The sequence below is a fragment of the Lissotriton vulgaris genome, chromosome 11, assembly GCF_964263255.1.
Source record: "Lissotriton vulgaris chromosome 11, aLisVul1.2, whole genome shotgun sequence".
NCBI lineage: Eukaryota > Metazoa > Chordata > Amphibia > Caudata > Salamandridae > Lissotriton > Lissotriton vulgaris.
In genome coordinates, this window is record NC_141699.1 from 217895181 (window position 1) to 217916261 (window position 21081).

At 50.4% G+C, this 21081-nt stretch overlaps 1 protein-coding gene across 1 annotated transcript in view; it reads right to left on the reverse strand.

The window, feature by feature from the left end:
* Positions 1-21081, reverse strand: part of LOC147679548 (LHFPL tetraspan subfamily member 7 protein-like) — a 156126-nt gene that overhangs the window by 38208 nt on the left and 96837 nt on the right. Inside the window, exon 4 of the mRNA XM_086943133.1 lies at positions 20032-20170. Within this exon, the coding sequence (XP_086799259.1) occupies positions 20032-20170 (139 nt within the window). The remainder of the gene's footprint in view (positions 1-20031; positions 20171-21081) is intronic.

Consider the following 21081-nt stretch of genomic DNA (forward strand, 5'->3'; position numbering starts at 1 on the left):
TGACAATTTAACAAAGAAAAACAAAGAAGAGAAGTCCATAGCATTGCACGGAAAATATGCAAATATTAGTACCTCGGCCGCGCCCTGCTTGAGATCCGACAAACCAAACACCTCACTGGTTTAGAATGGCTCGCCATTGGTTTGGACGTCACTGGAATGAGAGGCGTGGCGTCCATGCTGGATCGGGTTGAAAGACTTAAAACCGGGAAGATATTTTCCTAGCAAGCGGCCATGACAGATAGGGGTAAAATGTCGGCCTTGACAGAATGACGGTAAAGTTGTCTCGCGCACATGTCTGAGGAGCTCTTTTTCCGCCGAACAACTAACTGCTCTCATCAGTCTGTCCAACTTTATTATGTTTCTACCAGGAGGGTTCAGGACAACTATCTAAAAGAACAGATGTCATTTCTCTGTATTCTAATGAGGGTTTACGTTATGCCTCTATATTTTACACCAGGTCCTGATGAGACCCACTGATTCACTCTTAAATCGGTAAAAACATTGGGGCATATTACCAGGCAAATGCAATAGCATTTAAAATATTACACATCAAGCTGCAGTTCACCTCATGTCCCTACATGTCCCTGATGATGCAAATACAATAGCATTTTAAATATTATAAATCAAGCTGCAGTACACCTCGCAGTCCCTAGATGTCCCTGATGAGGCAAATACAATAGCATTTAATATATTATACATAAAATATTATACATCAAGCTGCAGTTCACCTCATGTCCCTAGATGCCCCTGATGATGCAAATGCAATAGCATTTAAAATATTATATATCAAGCTGCAGTACACCTCGCCGTCCCTAGATGTCCCTGATGAGGCAAATGCAATAGCATTTAAAATATTATACATCAAGCTGCAGTTCACCTCGTCGTCCCAAGATGTCCCTGATGAGTAAAATTCAAAAACATTGAAACCCTTTCATGAATGCTAAAAATTATGCTAAGCTTATCCCATAATGCTTTGCAGGGCTTTTTAGTTGTATTTTTGCCCATAACTGTGCTTGGGGTGGTTCTAAGAGAATGGGACCTCCACTGAATTAATATTTAAAGGGAGCAGGAATGTATAGAACCTGGGAAGAAAAAACAACACTCGTGACGGAATGCCCCCAGCGATTGTCACGCCCCCCAGCACACACCCACAGCACAATGCAGACACGCCCACATGGGACTACTTTGCTGGCACGGTTCTTTTACATTTTAAATGTATATGGTGGGCGTCTGCATAGCCTATGTCCTTCTGCTGCAACTGCCCTTTCCAACGCTGTATTGGGTGTTGTGATTGGTGCTGTGGTTCCCGAGTTTACCTGGCCAAAAGGTGCAAGTTCTCTCTTTATAATAGTAGTATAGATTTGTGGCTGAAGACGCTTAATAAACAATCACATTGTCGAAATTACATGCACACCTTGTGTTCCTTTATGGAGCTGTAGTGTAGAATATGCACAGACATTTACCCAACGAGGTATTACTTACTGATAAACCAAATAAGTGTTTGTGGAGGTCTCTGGGGGGCAGATGTACGTACTCCTGACCACCCCGGGACCCCTCTCCTCCAGGAACGTGACCGAGTACTTGAGTCAGACCCTCCAGGGGGAGGGTTAACCATTTGTGTTCATGTACACGGAGACACTACCAAACTACAAAGGGACACCACACCAATGGGTTAAAGGCAAAACAAGTTCTTTATATATGGTTTCTCATTAGATCAGGGATGATGTACACTTGGGCTAGGGTTCAGGTTCTCTTCTAGGATGGCCGGGACTTCTGGGGGGGGGGGGTAGGCGGGAGACTTCGGGGGAATTCTCGAGGTACTCACAGTCACCAGGGAGGGGTTAGTCTCTAGTCCGGCCTGTTCTGGAGGGCCGTGGTATTTAGCACGCCTGGCCGGGGGGTGAAGGCCCCGTATCCGGCTCACGGCTCTCAATCCTCGAGCCGCGGGATAGGGGGGGGGGGGTTGTGATGTGGAGGTATCAGGCTTACGACTCCCAATCCTTGAGTCGCGTGATACCAGTGAGTTCCAGCGCGGTGGCGTGCGCTCCACCTGTGCCTTCAAATACGATGCGTCCACTTAGGTTCTCCGCCTCCTGAGTTCAGGGCCCGGCTCACACTTCTGAGCACTGCTCGGTGTGGGATGCACCTCAGGGACGTGGCGGACTTCCAAGCGCGGTGCGTACTCTTGAGCGCGGGATTCCTCTTGCCCTTCTCAGTACGGGGCGTACAGCTCCAGAGGTGGGGCGCACTGAGGCGTGCGGCGGGTCCTCCGGCACTTCCCAGGTACGGCGCGTACAACGCTAGATGCGAGGCGTACACTGGAACGCTGCAGCTCTTCTAGCTCTTCCAGGTACGGCGCGTACAGCGCTAGAGGTGAGGCGTACAGCGCTAGATGCGATGCGTATGCTGGGACGCTGCAGCTCTTCCTGCACTCCCAGCGCGGCGCGTACAGCACTAGAGCACTGTAAGGCTCGAGCCACAACCAAGTCAGCAGGGCTCGAGTCGGGGGCAACGAAGCGTCCGCACTGGGGGACGAGAGCCGTGACTACGTCCGCAGGGCTCCAAGTGGACAAGTCAAACGTCCCGTAGGGTCAGGAGAGCCACGACCTAGTCAGCAGGGCTCAGTGAGTTCTTGGTGGCAGAATGACGTCCTTCTTCTCGCAGGATGGGCCGCGACCACGTCAGCAGGGCCCTCTGGTTCCAGGATCCAACTAACTATTCTCCTGAGGTGGCACCCGTTATATCTCTCCTCTTCCCTTTCAAGTTCCAGCTCTCCCAGATGGCTGCTCGGGTCTGGGGCAGATTGTCGGTGCCTCCAGCTATCTGGCACTCGTCTCCTTTGAAGTCCGGTGTTGGGCATTTCCGCCGCCCGGTAGGGAGCGGAGCCGTTCCGGGCAGGAGGTGCGAATGAAACTTCCCCGCCCCCTTCCCCTGGGAAAAGGATCGTGACCCACAGAGGGGCAGGAGGCGATGGGGGTTCAGGTTTCTCTGGAGGTGGGACCATGTGGGGGAGGCACTGGGGGACCCCGGTTTCTATCGTTGGGCCTGGGCACTAGGCTTCCTGCTACTGGGGGAATTGGGGGTTCTAGGTCGGGGTGGCTATGCTACTACTGGGATCAGGGGGGGATGTATGTAGGACAGAGGACAGGGCTACGCTGGGGGCGGCCGTGCACCAGGGACAGTCGGGCCCGGGAGGAAAGAGGGCCTATGCCAAGGAGAACAGGTCTAACAGTACTCCAGTTGTGTAGGCATTTTTGGCAAAAGTGGGGACTCTTCTTCGGAAAAATGAGGTTCGATTCTGGCCCTGCTACTGATTTCACAGAAATTAAACCTAACTTACAAATATAAACAAAGCAGGTGCCCAAGTTGAAGCTTCACTTCAGTAAAGCATAAATTATCCTAACTTCTTGGGTTTGGTGGAGGCAAACGAGTGTGTTTCCTCACGTGTTGTAAAACTATATGAAATCATTAATGGAGGTGAATTCATCATTGAGCTATTTGAGCACAATCTGTTGTGTAGTGACTGGGATGAGTGGTTTCTTTCTAAGCCTGGGAGTAGCAGGCTTAGTGTCTCTATGCGTATTTCCACAGAGTTTGAAAAAACTCAGTGTAAAATACGCTACTCTCCCATCCCCTCCCAAATTAATAAAAAAATTTAAAAATAAGGCACTTACCTGCATGGCTGCCTCCTCCTCTGCCTGACCACTCTCCTTCCTGCTCCTCGCCGTCCTTCTCCTCTGAAAAAAACACTACATTGTGTGTCTTGCGAGTGTGTTTGCGCAGGTAAGTGCCTTCTTTTTTAACTTTTAATTAATTTGAGAAGGCGTTGGGGCTGGCTAACTCCGCTCAGCCACGGAGGGGAGTTCTTGCCTAAACTCCGCATTTGGAACGGAGCACGGAGTAGGCACAAATCCGCCAACTCTGTTGGCATAGCTGAGTTAACCACCATGAGTTTTCTTTTCTTGTCGTCTCCTGGTGACAGCAGAGTTCATGGGTCTCGTCTCCTTTTAAATACCCTAATTATGCAAATGCCTAAAATGCATAGCACCACTCAAACACCCACTCACAGACATACACAGGCACTCACACACCCACTCACAGACCTACCTACACAGGCATGCACAGACCCACTCCGACACTCACACAGGCACTCATAGACACACTCACTGACCCACACAGACCTTCACATACCCACTCAGAGACACTCAAACAGGTACTTACACACCCACGCAGAGACCCACAGAAACACCCACACACACACTCACATAGGCTATCATAGACCTATTCCCAGACCTTCAAGCCACTCACTCAGTCACTCTCAAATGTGACAGGTTAGAGTTAGGATTAAAAAGTTAAAAAGCCATTTAAATTTAATGAAAAAAACAAAGGTTATAGGGATGTTATAGTTAGGCTCAGATTTCACTCATACAAAACCAGTGAAATTTAGCAGTTATAGTTAACTGGGTTAATTATAACTTACGCCCTGCAATGCACTACTAATGACCTCACATATTACATCACTTATGACATGGTCAGTGACATCACTGATAACATCACTGATGACATCATCCACACATACCCATTCACACATCCATACAAGCATTACCACATCTGCTCACTCACACATACAGCCATTCACACACACTCACTCTCCAATACAGCCATTCACACACCAACTCACTTAACCAAACACCCACTCAAACAGGCACTCACTCACTCACCCATACAGCCTCTCACACAACCAGTCACTCACTCATACATTCATGCACACAGCCATGCCCTCACCCATACAGCTACTCTCACACCAACCTATTCACCTATACAGCCAACCATACAGCCACTCACTTACCCATAAAGCCTATCAGCATAGCCACTCACTCATCCATACAAGCACTGACATGCTCACTCACACACCCACACAACCACTTACACACCCACTCACTCATCATACAACCACTCACACAGTCACACAGATACCCATACCACCACTTACACACCCACTCACCCATAAAGCCAATCACACAGCCACTCAGTCACCCATACAGCCACTCAGACACCCACTCATACACAGATATATACACAGTCTCACAGCGCCTTACATAATATATGTTAGAAGTAATATCACTCATTAGAGATACACTTCGTATACTAATGTAACTTTTGTAGTAGGTTAGTGTATATGTTTAACAATCATAAACTCATAGAAAATACTTGCACTCACAGGATGATGCCGTCAGTGAAGTCATCAGTGATGTAACTGACCATGTTATGAGTCATGTAATATGTGGGGTCATAAGCAGTGCATTGCGGGGGCAGAAGTTATAGTTAGCTTAGGTAACTATAATTGCTGAATTTCACTGGTTGTGTATGAGTGAAATCTGAGCCTAACCATAACATCCCTGTAACCTTTGGTTATTTCAATGAATTTCTAAGGTTTTTAAAATTCTATTTCCTAACTATAACGTCCCTGTAACCTTTCGTTTTTTAAGTGAATTTCTAAGGATTTTTTAATTTTTCTAAGGTAGTTCTATTTCCTAACTATAACCAGGGCCACTGAAAGTATGCAACAGGATTCAGTAAAATATGCGGCAAGAAAAGGCAAATTATAGGGGGGCGGAGCTAGATTGCAACCAAAATGGCTGCTTGAGCCCAGAGCTTCCCCGTCTCGCCAACCATCCTGTTAATTATCCTGCGTGCTAGCCCCTCTCTGAGGTCTGCAGACTGTGACCCGGTGAAGCTTGCCCCCCACCGACACCGCCGAGAGTGGGCTTGACCCCCGCGGTCCCCCGCTGGTGTGCTACGATCCTTTGGGCCTGGGGGCGGCTCCTGTGGGCACGAGCACCGGACTCCCCTTGGGAGGCGGGCCGCTGCTGACGACGCAGCTGCCAGACGACGCCGCTGAGACCCGGACTCTCGGGCGACTAGAGAGGCCCACGCCCTGAGCCTGCTGGTGATGCTCCCCCCTGCCCTGTCACTGCCGAAGTGTTAGTTTCTCCGGCACCTGGACTGCGAGGTGCTGGAGTGTATCATGTAGCGCGGTGCTGTGGTGAGCGGCAGCGCCACGCAGGAGAGAAGACCGGCGCGCCTCGGGGGCTGCGGGAGCCACGCTGACTGCTGAGCCCTGAGCGGCTGCTGGGCCTGACGACTGCTTCTGCCCCGTGCCCCCGGCGTACCTGAGGTGGGCTGTGCGGGCAGTTCCGGAGTCTCAACACAAGGCGGGGACTGATACTGTGCTGGGCCGCGGGACGCATCTTGGCGAATTGAGCGCCCTCCCCGAAGTGCTCTAGGCCCGCAGTTTCTCGTGCTGGCTGAGGGGCATTGACGTTTGTTGTACGGGGGCGAGACCCCGGCCCACGCTCCGCGACGCCAGGAGAGCGACGAGAGCGGACCCTATCTGGGAGCCCTGAGTGCAGTAGAGGTGCTGCGACGGCGGCCTCTCCTGGGCTGTGCTGGAAACTTGCCCCGGAGACCACAAGAACAACGCAGCATCACAGTAGGGTGCTACCCTCTACGCCTGGAGCCCCCGAGTTTGACTGTGTGCCCCCACCCCTGCGCCCCTCCTGCTCCAAGGTCTCAGCTCGCCATCCTTTGAAAGGGCCTGGAGTGCTGGGAGGCCCGGAAACGTGATCCACGCTGCTCTGGTGCTGCTGATCAGCACCTCGGGCGGGGGAGTCCCATGTAAGGGCCAGCTAGATTTGGAGCCTGGTGGAGCGGAGGAGGTGACCAAGCTTCGGACTCGGGGTGTGGCTGCCGTCCCTGGGGCAGCTTGGCTTAACCCTACACTGTGCAGAGTAGAGTTTCAGTGCCGGAGGGCAGGCGAATACTAGGCATGGTGAGAATGGGGCGCACTGACAGGACTCAGATGAAGTTGTCCTTTGATCCTAAAGGCACCAAAACAGGGGACACGGCATTGGGGAAAGACCAGGGTGAGCGCAAATCTACAGAAGACCTCCCCCAACAAGATATCCGCAGTCTGCTACTGGCAATGTAAAAGAGCCTCCCGGGGGGTATAGCTTCCTTGGGCACCAAGATGGACGCGCTCACCTACCGCATGGATCGCATGGCGGAGAGGCTCGATAAACACGCAGAGCGTCTGGACATGTCCGAGTGTAGGCTTAAGGAGGTGGAGGAAGTCCAGACCTCCCTGGATTCAGATGGTAAACAACTGGCTACAGTGATGCAGGTACTACAGGACAAGACGGAGGATTTCGAGGCCCGCTCCCGGAGATGCAACCTTTGCATTACGGGTCTGTCAGAGACCACGCAGACCGGGAACATGGAAATCTTTATTGAGAACCTCCTGAAGTCCCTCCTGGCTGATTCAGTTTTCTCCGCTATGTTTGTGGTTAAACCTGATCACCGATCTCTCGGACCGAGGCCTAAGCCGGGAGCTCCGCCACGGCCCATTATAGCTAAACTGCTCAACTACAGGGACCCTGATGTAACATTGCGACTCGCAAGGGAAAAACAACCGCTTCAATATGAAGGCTCGACCCTTTCGCTGTTCCCGGATTTCACAGCAAGAGTGCAGGAGGCCCGGCGTCAGTTCCAACCGATGAAAAGACAGCTACGGGAGATGGGCGCGGATTACGCGATGTTATACCCGGCGAAATTAAGGATCAACAGGCAGGGGAAATCCCTGATATTTACAGACCCTGCAAGACCCTGCAAGACCACTGACTCATTGTCAGTGAAATTGCTCTCCCACCCTCGCAGCTCCACCATTAAGTGAGGTGCCCCTGCCCTTGCACTCTTGAGTGCTGGTGATCGAGGCCCTCCTCCACCCGCAGGTTTCCCTGCGCCTCATCCCTGGTGGTCCAGTGGACCTCTGTCTCATTTCTTTCTTTCTGCTCCTTCTCTCGTTTTTCTCCCCTTTCTATCTTTCGCCTTTCTGCACCTCTGCTGTTTTGCGCCTTATTTCTGCCCATTTTCCCTTTCTCTCCCTCTGCTCCTTCACTCGTTTTCACTCATTTTTCTCCCCTTTCTATCTTTCACCTTTCTGCACCTCTGCTCTTTTGCGCCTTATTTCTGCCCATTTTCCCTTTCTCTCCCTCTGCTCCTTCACTCGTTTTCACTCATTTTTCTCCAATTTCTATCTTTCACCTTTCTGCTCTTTTCTGCATCTCTGCTCTTTTGTGGCTTATTTCTGCTTATTTTCCCTTTTTTCTTTATCCCTTCTTTCCTCCCTTTACCTTTCCCCGCCGCTGCTGCCCCCGCGGCCCCCGCGGCCCCCGCGGCCCCCCCCCCCAGCGCGACCGGCCCAATCCAGCTCCCCTCCCCGCTCCCGCCTCCCAGGTGTCCAGCCCTCCCCGACCCCTACTTAATGGCGGCCACTGCGTGGCCGCACTGCGGCCGCGGGCTGCGGGCGCGCCGCTGGTGCACCGAAGGCGCGTCAAAGGCAAGCACGTCTGCGCCCGTCTGCGACCCGTCCGCGACCAGCACCAGGAACCCTGGACCTCCGCCCCGCCAACGCTACGACCCAGCAGCACTCCACGCACTCAACCCAGGCTGCAACAACAACTGCAAGCTAGCATCACCAGCCGACACCCATGGACCCTTCAGCTGTCACCGCTGCCGGCACACCTGCAGCACCGCCAAGAACACGGATCCAGCACAACCCGCCCACAAGAACACAACCGAACCGAAGACCCTGCAATGCATCCTCCTCAATGTCCGATCCCTCCACAAACACGCCACAGAAATCTGGGACCTCCTCGACAGCACCACCCCAGACGTAGCATTCTTCACCGAAACCTGGACCAACACCACCTCGGGACCGGACATCGCCATCGCCATCCCCCAGGGATACAAGATCTCCAGGAAGGACCGCCCCACCCACCCAGGAGGAGGAATCGCCATCGTCCACAAATCCAGCCTCCGCCTGAGCACACTCCCTGACGAGTCCACAAAACTGATGGAACACCTTCACTTCAAGATACTGGCCAGCCCCACCGCCGCCCTCCGAGGAACCCTCATCTACCGACCCCCTGGACCCCGCAGACCCTTCGCCAACTCCATCACGGACATTATCTCCCCGCAGGCCATCGCATCCACCAACTACACCCTGCTGGGAGACCTCAACTTCCACCTCGACAATCAACTGGACCCCAACACCACATGCCTCCTGGACAACCTCCACAACATTGGACTCCGCCAGATCGTGACTGAGCCCACGCACTCAGCAGGACACACCCTTGACCCCCTCTTCACTACAGGAAACTCCATCACCTTCAGCCACACCACCGAACTCCCATGGACCGACCATCGTTGCGTCCACTTCACCTTCAGAACACCCACCATCCACAGACACCAGCACCTGCTTCCACAAAGAAACTGGACCAAAATCACCGATGACCAGCTCACCTCCTCACTCAACAACTCCACCCCAACCATCGCGGAAAACGACGACCCTAACACCGCAGCCCGAACCCTGCATAGATGGATCTCGGACAGCACTAACACCATAGCCCCCCTCAAGAAAAACAACAATACCCGTGCCAAGAAAGCCAGATGGTTTACCACCGAACTTCGAGAGTCCAGGCGCACATGCTGCCACCTCGAAAAGGCCTGGAGAAACACCAAATCCACAGAAGCCCACAACAACTTCAAAGCCGCCACCAACGCCCACCATCAACTCATCAGAGAAACGAGGAAAAAAGCGATTGAAGACAGAATCTCCACCCACGCACACAACAGCAAGGAACTCTTCAGCATCATCAAGGAGTTCGCCCAACCCACCAGCGATTCTACCGACATCCCTCCCTCACAAGACCTCTGCGACAAACTCAGCATCTTTTTCCACCACAAAATCAAGAGCATCTACGACAACTTCGACGAAGACAACCAACACACTGAACCCTCACCAACCACCCCCGACACCCGGAAACCAGCGATTGATGACTGGACAGCCATCACCACTGAAGACACACTGAAGACAATGAAGTCAATCCACTCAGGGGCCCCCACGGACCCCTGCCCCCACCACATCTTCAACAGAGCCGCCAACACCATCGCACCCATGCTCCGTCAAACCATCAACCGCTCCCTGGCGACCGCCTCATTCCCCGACGACTGGAAACATGCTGAGGTCAACCCCCTCCTAAAGAACCCCTCAGCGGACCCCACCGACCTCAAAAACTACAGTCCCATCTCCCTGCTCCCGTTCCCAGCGAAAGTCATCGAGAAAGCCATCAACAGCCAACTCGCCACATTCATTGAAGAACACAACATCCTCGACTCCTCCCAATCCGGCTTCAGAAAAAACCACAGTACGGAAACCGCCCTCCTCGCCGCAACAGACGACATCCGCACCTTACTGGACAAAGGAGAAACAGTAGCCCTCATCCTCCTCGACCTATCAGCGGCGTTCGACACAGTCTCCCACCGCACCCTAATACGCAGACTCTACGATGCAGGAATCCAGGACAAGGCCCTCGACTGGATCTGCTCCTTCCTCTCCGGCAGGACGCAGCGGGTCAGACTCCCCCCTTTCCTCTCGGACCCCACACCTACCACCTGCGGAGTCCCCCAGGGCTCCTCCCTCAGCCCGACGCTCTTCAACGTCTACATGGCTCCACTTGCCCCCATCGTCAGAACCTATGGACTCAACATTGTGTCATACGCAGACGACACCCAGCTCATCCTCTCCCTATCTAACGAGCCCAACACCGCCAGACGCAACTTTCGAGAAGGCATGGAAGCCGTCGCCAAATGGATGAAAAACAGCTGCCTACAACTAAACACCAACAAAACAGAACTACTCATCATGGGCCCAAACCCCGACACCTGGTGCCCACCGCCCTCGGAAACCCGCCAACCCCCACAGACCACGCACGCAACCAGGGAATCATCCTGAACTCCGAGCTCAAAATGGACCACCAGATCAACTCTGTCTCATCTTCCTGCTTCCACACCCTCCGCCTCCTTCGTAAGACCTTCAAATGGATCTCCCTCGAACACCGAAAGACAGTCACTCACGCCCTGGTCACCAGCAGACTCGACTACGGCAACGCACTCTACGCCGGAATAAACAAAAACCTCATCCGCAAGCTACAGAACATCCAGAACGCCGCCGCAAGACTGGTCCTCAACCTGCCAAAACACTGCCACATCTCCCAGCACCTGCGCACACTCCACTGGCTCCCCGTCGAGGCGAGAATCACCTTTAAGATGCTCACCCACGCACACAAGGCCCTCCACGGCACAGGACCAGCATACCTGAACAGCTGACTCAAATTCCACGCACCCCAAAGGACCCTACGAGGCCCAGCTTTCCTACGCCGTGGTCCCCCGCACCAGAAAGACCAGATCGGGAGGCCGCTCCTTCTCCTTCCTCGCGGCCAAAGCATGGAACGCCCTTCCTCTCCACCTCAGACAGACAACATCGCTCCCCATCTTCGCAAGAAACCTCAAAACCTGGCTCTTCGACAGACCCCCTCCTTGATGGAATGGAACCTGCACCCCCTCCAGCCCCCCACCCCTAGCGCCTTGAGACCCTTACGGGTGAGTAGTCGCGCTTTAACAAACTCCTGATTGATTGATTGATTGACCCTAAGGCACTGCAGAGGGCTCTGAAGGACTGGCGTAAGGAGAGCCTTTCCTCCCAGGATGGGTCGCGTGAAGCAGTGGGAGGCTCTACGGATGACCAGGAATAAATGTGACTCTTGCAGATAAGGAACATTTTTTACTTCGCATCTTACCAGGGTTGGGGGTAGGGGAGGGATGCAGTTGTGGGGTTGGATGTGGGGGGGGGCGTCGCTATCCGGACACAATGGAGTGTTTCAGTTTCTTGGACGATGGTTAGCTCTGAGGGGATGTGTTGCTGGGTGTTAGGTATGATCCTTAGTTACATTCACGCACTAGCGGAGGAACTAGATGCCCAGGTGACACAAGTCTACTACTCTATTTTCTTACACACTGGATTGAACACTATGATTTGTAATGAATGCACTGTATTTTAGTCATGCCGGGTTTGCATCACATCTGTATTTTTTGGTTACCCGCAAAATGTTCTTTCTTTCTTGTATAGAGGCGGGGGAGGGGCGTGCAGCTTCTCATTTTTTACCTGACTTTACATAGAGCTTGCACATTGTTGGCTAACTTTGCCCCTGCGTGTTTCCCACTGTGTCTGGTAAAAAGTTTTGTTTGGGTTCTAGAGGGTTTGGGGGTCTTCGGGGAGAGTTTTGGGAGGAGAGGGAGGCTAAGATGGGGAGAGGGCTTGCTCGCGGCCTAGTTGAGGATGGGCAGGCGTGGGCGGGAGCGGGTGGGGGGATTGGGGAGCATTGTAGTGTATTATTTTTGCGATGCGAAATTTGTTTGTTACCAATAGGCTATTTTGATGGGCTACCTCACATGTCTCAGGCACATCACAGTGTCGGGATACTTATGCAGGCAAACATTCTTGTACAGGCACTCAGACCGCCGTAGATAGGATGGATACCCCTGGGGACAACTTGGACACTTTGACGTTAATCACCTGGAATGTCTGGGGACTTAACGACCACAGAAAGGTTCGGAAGGTATTGCAATGTCTTGCACGGCATGGTGTTGATATTGCATTATTACAGGAGACGCACCTACACCCTGACAGTCAAATTCTTCGTTACTGGGGCCTGGTGGGGAACACTCATATGGCGGGTTCACATCACATGCCAGGGGGGTGCTCACATGGGTCAACCCGAAGACACACATTAAGATGACGCCTTTAGTGACTGACAGTGACGGACGCTAAACGATCACGAGATGCTGTGGCAAGGGCAGGGATATCTGTGTAGTGAACACCTACGGCCCCAATTATGGCAACCCTGACTTCTACACAGACTTAGGGGCAAAGGTTACGAAGTACTCAAGAGGGGACCTACTCTGGGGGGCGACTTTAACATGACTAGACAGCCACATCTGGTCATATCGGACTGCCCCGACCGCCGCCCCTCGGCCACAGCTAGAGCGCTAGAGTCGCAAATGGTTAGATTAGACATGTGAGAAGTTTGGAGACACCGGCACCCCACACAAGGCGGTTTCACACACTATTCGGCCCCATATAATATATACACCAGGATAGACTACTGGTTGGCTATGGCACACCTTACCCAAATGATACACCATTGCACTATTTTACAGCGTACATATTCAGACCACTCTCCTATATTGTTGACGGTAGAGGCCCCGGCAAAGCGCATCCCGCCATTTGCTTGGCGCTTCCCTCTGTATTCACTGCTGGATGCCTCTTTCAAGGAGGAGCTGGCGGAGGCCATTGAGACATTCTTTGAAGCTAACGTTGGCTCAGTAGATTTGTTCCAGACTGTATGGGAGACGTTCAAGGTGTATGTCAGAGGGGTCACTATCTCGAAACACTCTGGAGTTCTCAAATCGATTAGGGGCAGGCTGCATACCTTAAAATCCAAACTGGAAGAGCTGGAGCAAAAACGAGTACACAATAGTAGTGAGGCCCTAACCCATGAGTTAGCCCGCACGCTACGCAAATTCAATGAGGAGGCTGACTCTCAGGTCAAGCATCTGGGTAAATATGCAATTGCCAGAGCGTACGGGGAGGGAGATCACCCTGGCGTGGTGCTTACGCACCTAGCTAAATGCCGCCGAGATAGAACGTCGACCCCCGTTATGAGGTCACCCACAACGGAAGAGCTGCACTGATGAGCAGGTGGCGGAGCGTTTTCGGGAGTATTATACGACACTGTATACCTCGAGACCCCTGTACCTGTGGAGAGTATAATAGATTATCTAACCCATATAGAGCTCCCCTGGTTGTCCAACACGCATTGAGAGTTTCTGGCACAGCCGATAGAGTGGAAAGAAATAGTGTGGGCACTATCGGCGATGAGGGCGGGCGGCGCCCCGGGCAGTGACGATCTCTCTGCTGCCTTTTACAAGGCCTATTCGGATTTATTGATACCACACCTTCTCTCCCTCTGCGAGGATATGGCGGACACGGGCACGATGCCGCCTACTCTTCGTGAAGCCATATTAGTTGCTATTCTTAAACCTGGGAAGGACCCGGGAGACTGTGCCTCCTACCATCCTCTGTTGTTGCTCGACGTCGACGCGAAGATATTTGCAAAACTAATCGCCAACCGCCTCGCCCCATGGTAACTTCGCTGGTGTCACCAGAACAAGCCGGTTTTGTTCCGACCCGGAACCTCACGTATAATCTCCGGACAGTTTTCACGGCATTCCAACACACACGCCCTGAGGTCTCCGCGATAGCGGTCTTTCTCAACATTGAGAAGGCCTTCGATTCCGTTGAGTGGCCTTTCCTGTGACATGTTCTGAGCCGTATGGGGGTAGGTGAGCTGTTTCTAGAGTTGCTAGCTACGCTGTACACCTCCCCGTCTGCCCGCATATGCATAGGTTACCTCACCACGGACCCAAAACAGATAAGCAGAGGCACGAGGCAGGAATGCCCTCTCTCCCCCATATTATACGCGCTGCTCACCGAGCCGCTCGCCTGTGCCTTGCGCGAATACCACAGTCATTGAGGAATTTGCTTCCCCACTTATAACCTGATTGTGTCCACGTATGCTGACGACACCCTTCTATATGTCAGGGACCCGGAGGTGCACCTACCGGCGGTAGTCAGAGGGGTTGTCTTGTTTAGCTCGCTGTTGGGGATACACGTCAACTGGACGAAGTCCCTTATGTTCCTGCTCACGCTGGCCACGCGGCCCTTTGAGCCGGACTACCCTATTCGATGGTCTATGGACACAGTTCGGTTCTTGGGGATACATCTCCACACTGTCTCGGAAGTGGTCCTATGCGAGAATTATGGTGTGGCTGTCTCGAATCTCGAGGAGGATGTTGAGAGATGGATAGCCCTCCCACTATCGCTTCTGGGGCGAATCTCACTAATGAAAATGGTTGTCCTTCCGCGTTTTTTATTCTTATTCAGCAACATCCCCATGGTTTTATTGCGCCTCTTCTTCCAGCAGTTACAATCGTTAAGGATGCACCTGGCCTGGCCTGAGAAGCAGCCCCGAGTAGCATGGAAAATATTAGTGCGTCCGTATGAGGCGGGAGGGCTGGGAGCCCCGGATTTGGATCTTTACTATCGCACGGCGCAATGTGCACACACTTACCACTGGATTCATGGACCAGTGAACATTCCACATATCCGTATCGAGTCAATAGTGGCGGATCTGACGCCCTTGCCGGCACTGCTATCCAGACCACCGGATCGCAGAACAGGTCTCCTCGATTCTCTGAACGTGGTCACTCATGCCTGGCACCATATGATGGATATTCAGGCGTGTAGCCTCCTATACGCCCCTAATGCACCTGTGGATTGGTGCACGTGGCTGTCGCTGTGTAGGGATAAAGGGGTCGTAGAGGCTTTGAAGGGGCTGCAGATCCACACTATGGGAGATCTTTTCTCTGGGGGGGCGTGCTCGTAGCTGGAGTGAGATTGAGACAGATGACATTCCGTACTCTCTGCTATCACGCTTCCAGTTCCACAGAGTGCGGCTTGCTCTTAAAGACTTACTGGGGGATGATATGGGGGAACCTGCGATAGTGTCAGCCTTTGACTACATAGTCAATGCTAAGGCCCCTTCTAAACTAATCACCAATCTATATCGCATTGCCCTCTCTGAGAGAACGACGGAGTATGCCAAACCGCGATTGGAGTGGCAGGCTGACTTGCTAATTGAACTGGGGGAGGAGATGTGGCAGTACTGCTGTACGAGTACGAGAAGAATCTCCCTGAACGGTTGACATAGGCTGCAGCACTTTAAATTCCTCAACAGGGTATATTACAACCCTGAAAGACTACATAGATATGGCTTACGGGACAGTCCTATTTGTGAGAGATGTGGGGTTCTAATAGCTGATTTTTTACATGTCGCTTGGTCTTGCCCGGATGTCCTTACCTTTTGGTACTTAGTGTACAAAGAAGTTAACGAGATCACGCACCTCGAACTGACTCCCGACCCACTGTTAGCCATATTGGGATACTCTAAGCCCCTGAGCCCGACGCATAGGAGACTGGTGGACATGGCTTTTCTTATTGCTAAACGGTGTATTGCACGTAACTGGATGCGGGGCCCGGTCCCCACATTAGTACACTGGACTAGGGAAGTTACATTTTGCAGCACGCAGACGGAGCTGTATAGCGATCTGCTTCCTCCGCGCAACAGGCCCAAAAACTACTGGTCTCTGTTCACCCACAGACGCCGCATGTGTGATGCTGAGTCGGATGTGGACGTTTCTTCCCGGATGATTGGCGCTGCCCTGACTGAAACAGCAGAACATGCCACGTAAACTGACTGATATGGACTGGCCACGGGAGGGAGGGGGTAATGCCAAGGACTGTGATGTTTGCCCGTGTTCCTTTTTTTCCTCTGTAATTTTCTTTTAAAATGCCAATAAATAAATATTTTTTTTTAAAAAGGCAAATTATACGTTTTGTAATAATATTACATTATTGTTTCATCATCTTTAAACTTGGTAACACTGTACGGGCATTGGTTGCCCTCATTAGTATCCATTTCACACACAAATATAGCTTTACACACAGGAAGGTGATCAATTCAGCTTTACAAAAGGTCTTCCACTGCTTACCAACATGAGTCGCAGCCTTTTTTACAATTTTGGAACCATCTGAGCTAGAAACATTTTTTTTTAAAAATCTGCAGAACATGCAGCAGATAATGGATTATGTTGCTGCACACTAACATAATTCCAGTGCCCTGACTATAATGTCCCTGTAACCTTAGTCCACCACTGGCTTTGGAGCCAATTTATTGTGCACCATACATAGACAATATTTCATTTGCTTTCATATTTTAATAATGGGTTCAATGTAAGCCTTCCAGAGGAGACAGGGTAAGTGACATTCGTTTTCTGCCTCCTCTGGGGGTGAGCTGTGCTCTTAAGCGAAGTCTGGGCGCGTTTCAGCCTTCCAGGGTGCACTGTGCTCCTTGGTTGTAAGTCAGCAACATTGTATGGTGCTAATGAGCTAGGCCTACTGGCATTAATCAGATAAAAGCATTAATCTGAATATGTGTTTCGAGGGAGTGCTTTTAAGGAGGAATGGTTAATCCCGGTCACTGGATGTTTAAAGGGGGCACAAGAAAACTTGTTGGTTATGGCGAGTGAAGCGCTCAGAGGCGATCTGCAGCACAATTGTGTGTTGTACAACCGACCTCACTCGTTGGCAGTGCCTGGTGCTCTAAGGTAAATGAGGCACAGAGGCTCAGAGACAGCACAGTACCGCTCTCGTGAGATGCACGTGTTTCTAAGCAGGCACTGCCAAAAGGACGCTGCCATTTCTGCAACATGACAGGGGCTGCGAGTCAGGTAACAGCACACGATGTATTTGTACTTACACTGGCTTCGTGCTAAGCCATTACAGTGATCCCTATACAATTGTTCTAAGTAGTGTAATGTGTTTAAGTAGCCATTGTGGGCTATGTTTAGTAATTGCATCACAAAGCTTCACAGTCATTGGATGCAGCAACTCTGAAAGTGGATACCCATTCTGTAATACACACCACATGCTTAGTAATACCTGACCTAAAACCACCTAGCCAACAGCGTTTGTAATTGAAATACTGACCACACAGAGGAACCTCCTCATGCGTCCATAAAAGGCAAACTCAGTGTCGCTTAGAATTTCCAAATTGTCTGAGCGCTGCTGTTACTACAAGTTGGACACCTGATTTTTACACTGCACCACCACCTAACCCTTTAATTGCCATGTGGTCAAGAGTTGGACCTTGATGTCACAATATCTATCTATCTATCTATCTATCTATCTATCTATCTATCTATCTATCTATCTATCTATCTATCTATCTATCTATCTATCTATCTATCTATCTATCTATCTATCTATCTATCTATCTATCTATCTATCTATCTGTCTGTCTGTCTGTCTGTCTGTCTGTCTGTCTGTCTGTCTGTCGAAAGAGTGTCTGCAAACATGCATAATGCGTGCCCCCCTCCTTGAGTCCCTACACCTTATGATCAGTCACCCCTCCTAATATTTCACCTCAGATAGGCACGATGTTGTTCCTGCTCTCACACCTCTAAAGCTGGTGCCCGCGCTGTTGCACTTCGCAGATTTTCATGCTTGCCACTTTGCTTGCTTTGACCCTGTTACGTTTGGCAGATAAGATGTCGGGCGCTGCTTCCTCGCAGTTATAATGCATCAACTCAAACCGGAGGAGATGTGGCAGGCATGAGGTTTGTAGTCACTCTTTTCAAACGCAGCAGCTTTGTGGTTGGCTCACCAGAGGTTAAAGCCTTGTTTAGCGTGTATCTGCAGCATGTCGATCTTCAAGCTCATTAGCACAAGAGACATGTTAGCGGTGCATTGAAACCCTCGACTCACCATTTACATGTAAATTCAAAATATCTAACTTCCTATTGCATTTGGCACATCAGTTGTTGGGCACGGCTTCCTGGCCATTATTGTTTATCAACTCGAACTCAGAGCAATGTGGGAAGCGCACCCACGCTAATGTGTCAGGGTATTCCTACCCTGCTCCCTTCTCTATTTTTTCTTTTTTTGGTTGCGACTTAGCTGAGACTGATTCCCAAGAAGGCTGCCAAGACTTCCTGGTTGAAGCCAATCGGATCTCAGCACAAGATCAAAAGGATTTGCGGATCCTATGTGACCCTATAAATACACATTTTTATGTCCCTTTATATATGAAAAACTACTGAATGGATTTACACCAATTTACAAAAAGGTCGTTTTTGGACCAAGAACAACTTTTCTGCGAAATTTGGTGTAATTCCGTCCAGCACTTCAAGCTGTAGTCGTGTCTAAATTCCAATGTTTTTGGACGCCCCCTTTTTCCTGAGCCTCGGTTGACGAATCACCCTGAAACTTTCAAGTAAATGCTTAGCAACTGTCCCAGAACAACAAAAAGCTGTTTTGAATTTTCCACATTTTAGGAATTATTGCCTCTCTGTCCTAAAGGTTTACTTCCACAGAGCAATTTATCTAATGCACGCTGGGAAAGAGCATTACAGACCTCCCCACCGTTTTGACTTATTCAGTGTACTTTTTCCATCACATAAGAATAGATGAACAGAAACTGGCTAGTCCTCAGTGAGTCAAATCGAGCTGTTCTTATAGGCTCAGCAATAAAAATCTAAGAACTAATCCCCAGATTTACAAAGCCTATATGTCGTCCTTGTGTTGTCATCTGTAATAATTTCAAAGCGTGCAAGGGGCGATTTGCGCTGCCTTGCGTGGCTTTGTAAAGAAAGCTAACACATGGTTACATTCCATTTCAAGCAGGGTGGCGTTCCATGGGTGGGGCATGGCATCCTACTGAGAATGCTTCAAAGTGCCACGCCTTACCCAGTGAGGCGTAATGCTCTGAAATATCTTTATTATGCCTTATTATTTCCTCCTTCCATTCTGCAGCATGCAAAGAGATAAGAAAAAGCTTTAGGGATTGTTTTTGTGCAGAAATGTGTTAAATAATCCTGCCTACGGTGCTAGGTTGTCTGCGCTGATGGTAGGCTGCACATCTTGGGCCAGTGCAAGGAGAGAGCAGAAATGCTCCATATCTTCGTAAACATTCCTGCTCTCTCTCTTCTAAGCAACACAGCCCGGCAACTTTGCTTGCTGCCCTGAGTAGCATGAAAGATTAGTAAATATGCCCCTAAATTTAAAGTAAAAAACAGATTAAAATAGGTGACCATTGCATCACCACCACCCGTATCAATGGTGAAAGTGCACAACATGTACCTCCTGTACACTGGTTTGTGAAGCAAAATTACAGTTTGCCGCTTGGGTTCTCCTTTTTTCCTAGCAACAGAGACTTTTAGGGCAATCATTTGCAATCAGCGGCAATCAGGGCCGGCAATCACCAGCCCTGATTCCATAACAAATGGTATGTACCTTAACAATGCGCTCTTAATGCTATCATTTAAGCTCCTATCCAGTTGACCTTCTTACCTTCAACCATGAAAGGATGGTTGCCCAGATGATTGTAAAAAGCACAGAAATATACACTACAGATCAATGGTACTCAGTGATTGAAAAAAAAGCACTATTACCTGCTGCAGTTTGCGCATATCTTGCTGGTGTACAGACTCTTCTCTGGCAGAGACCCTCCGGTATAAATGTCCAGGACAAAATGAGAACGGCTCCAAATATCAGGAGCAACCACCCTCCAAAAAGAAGCACAGCTGCAATCTGAAACAGGAAGCATTGATTGCATCACTCAATGTTGCAAATTAAATGTCAATACGTTTCTTGGGCGCATTTACTTCTTGTGCCGCAATACAGACTTCTGGGACTTCACAGGCCCTGCCTCCTTTGTACCACATCACGCTTGTGATAAGAGGTACAGCCTGGGCATCCCTTTGCCACAAAACAAGCAAGATGATTAGTGCCAACATGTTTGCCATAAATATTTGCCATTCATGTGGTACTCAAGCACAGTATAATATCTGTTTTATAATTCACGGGCTGTAACTCAAGTTCTGAGCCCTTTTACAAATAGGCAATGCCAAGTAGTGCTCAGACCTTTAATAGGCTGGGTGGAATGGTCCCAGGCCTTTTTAGACCGAGCCTACTTACTCCTTTAGCTGACTGGCGAGACCTTGCGCCATCATACACGCACGCATACATATAACATACAAAGTTGCTTTTGGACAGCCCCTGCCAGCCATTGGTTACTGAGATTCAGCTGGTTTTAAGAACTGGCTGACAGGATTGTCCATCAGCCGAGGACATCGCGGATACCTCTTAGAAAGTAGTTTACATCCCTGATATGCCTTTTTTTTATTGTTTTTTTTTGGGCGGGGCTAATTATTGTATGTTTTAGTGACAGAGCTCTCTATTCCAAAACATGTATGTTTATCATATCTATAATTGAAAAGCAAAGCTAAAAATCCCTCCATGCCTCACTGAGACCGAGTTTTTAGTCCTATGTATTCTATAAGAAAGCATCACAATCGGGTGTATAATCAGATGAGTGCATGAGGAGAAAACAAAGACTACAACATCCATCATCCATCTGGTTGTCCCACGAAGTCCAGGAAGCAAAACATGGGCTCATCTATGACACAACGTGTTTTTAAAAAAACCTTATAAAAGAAACG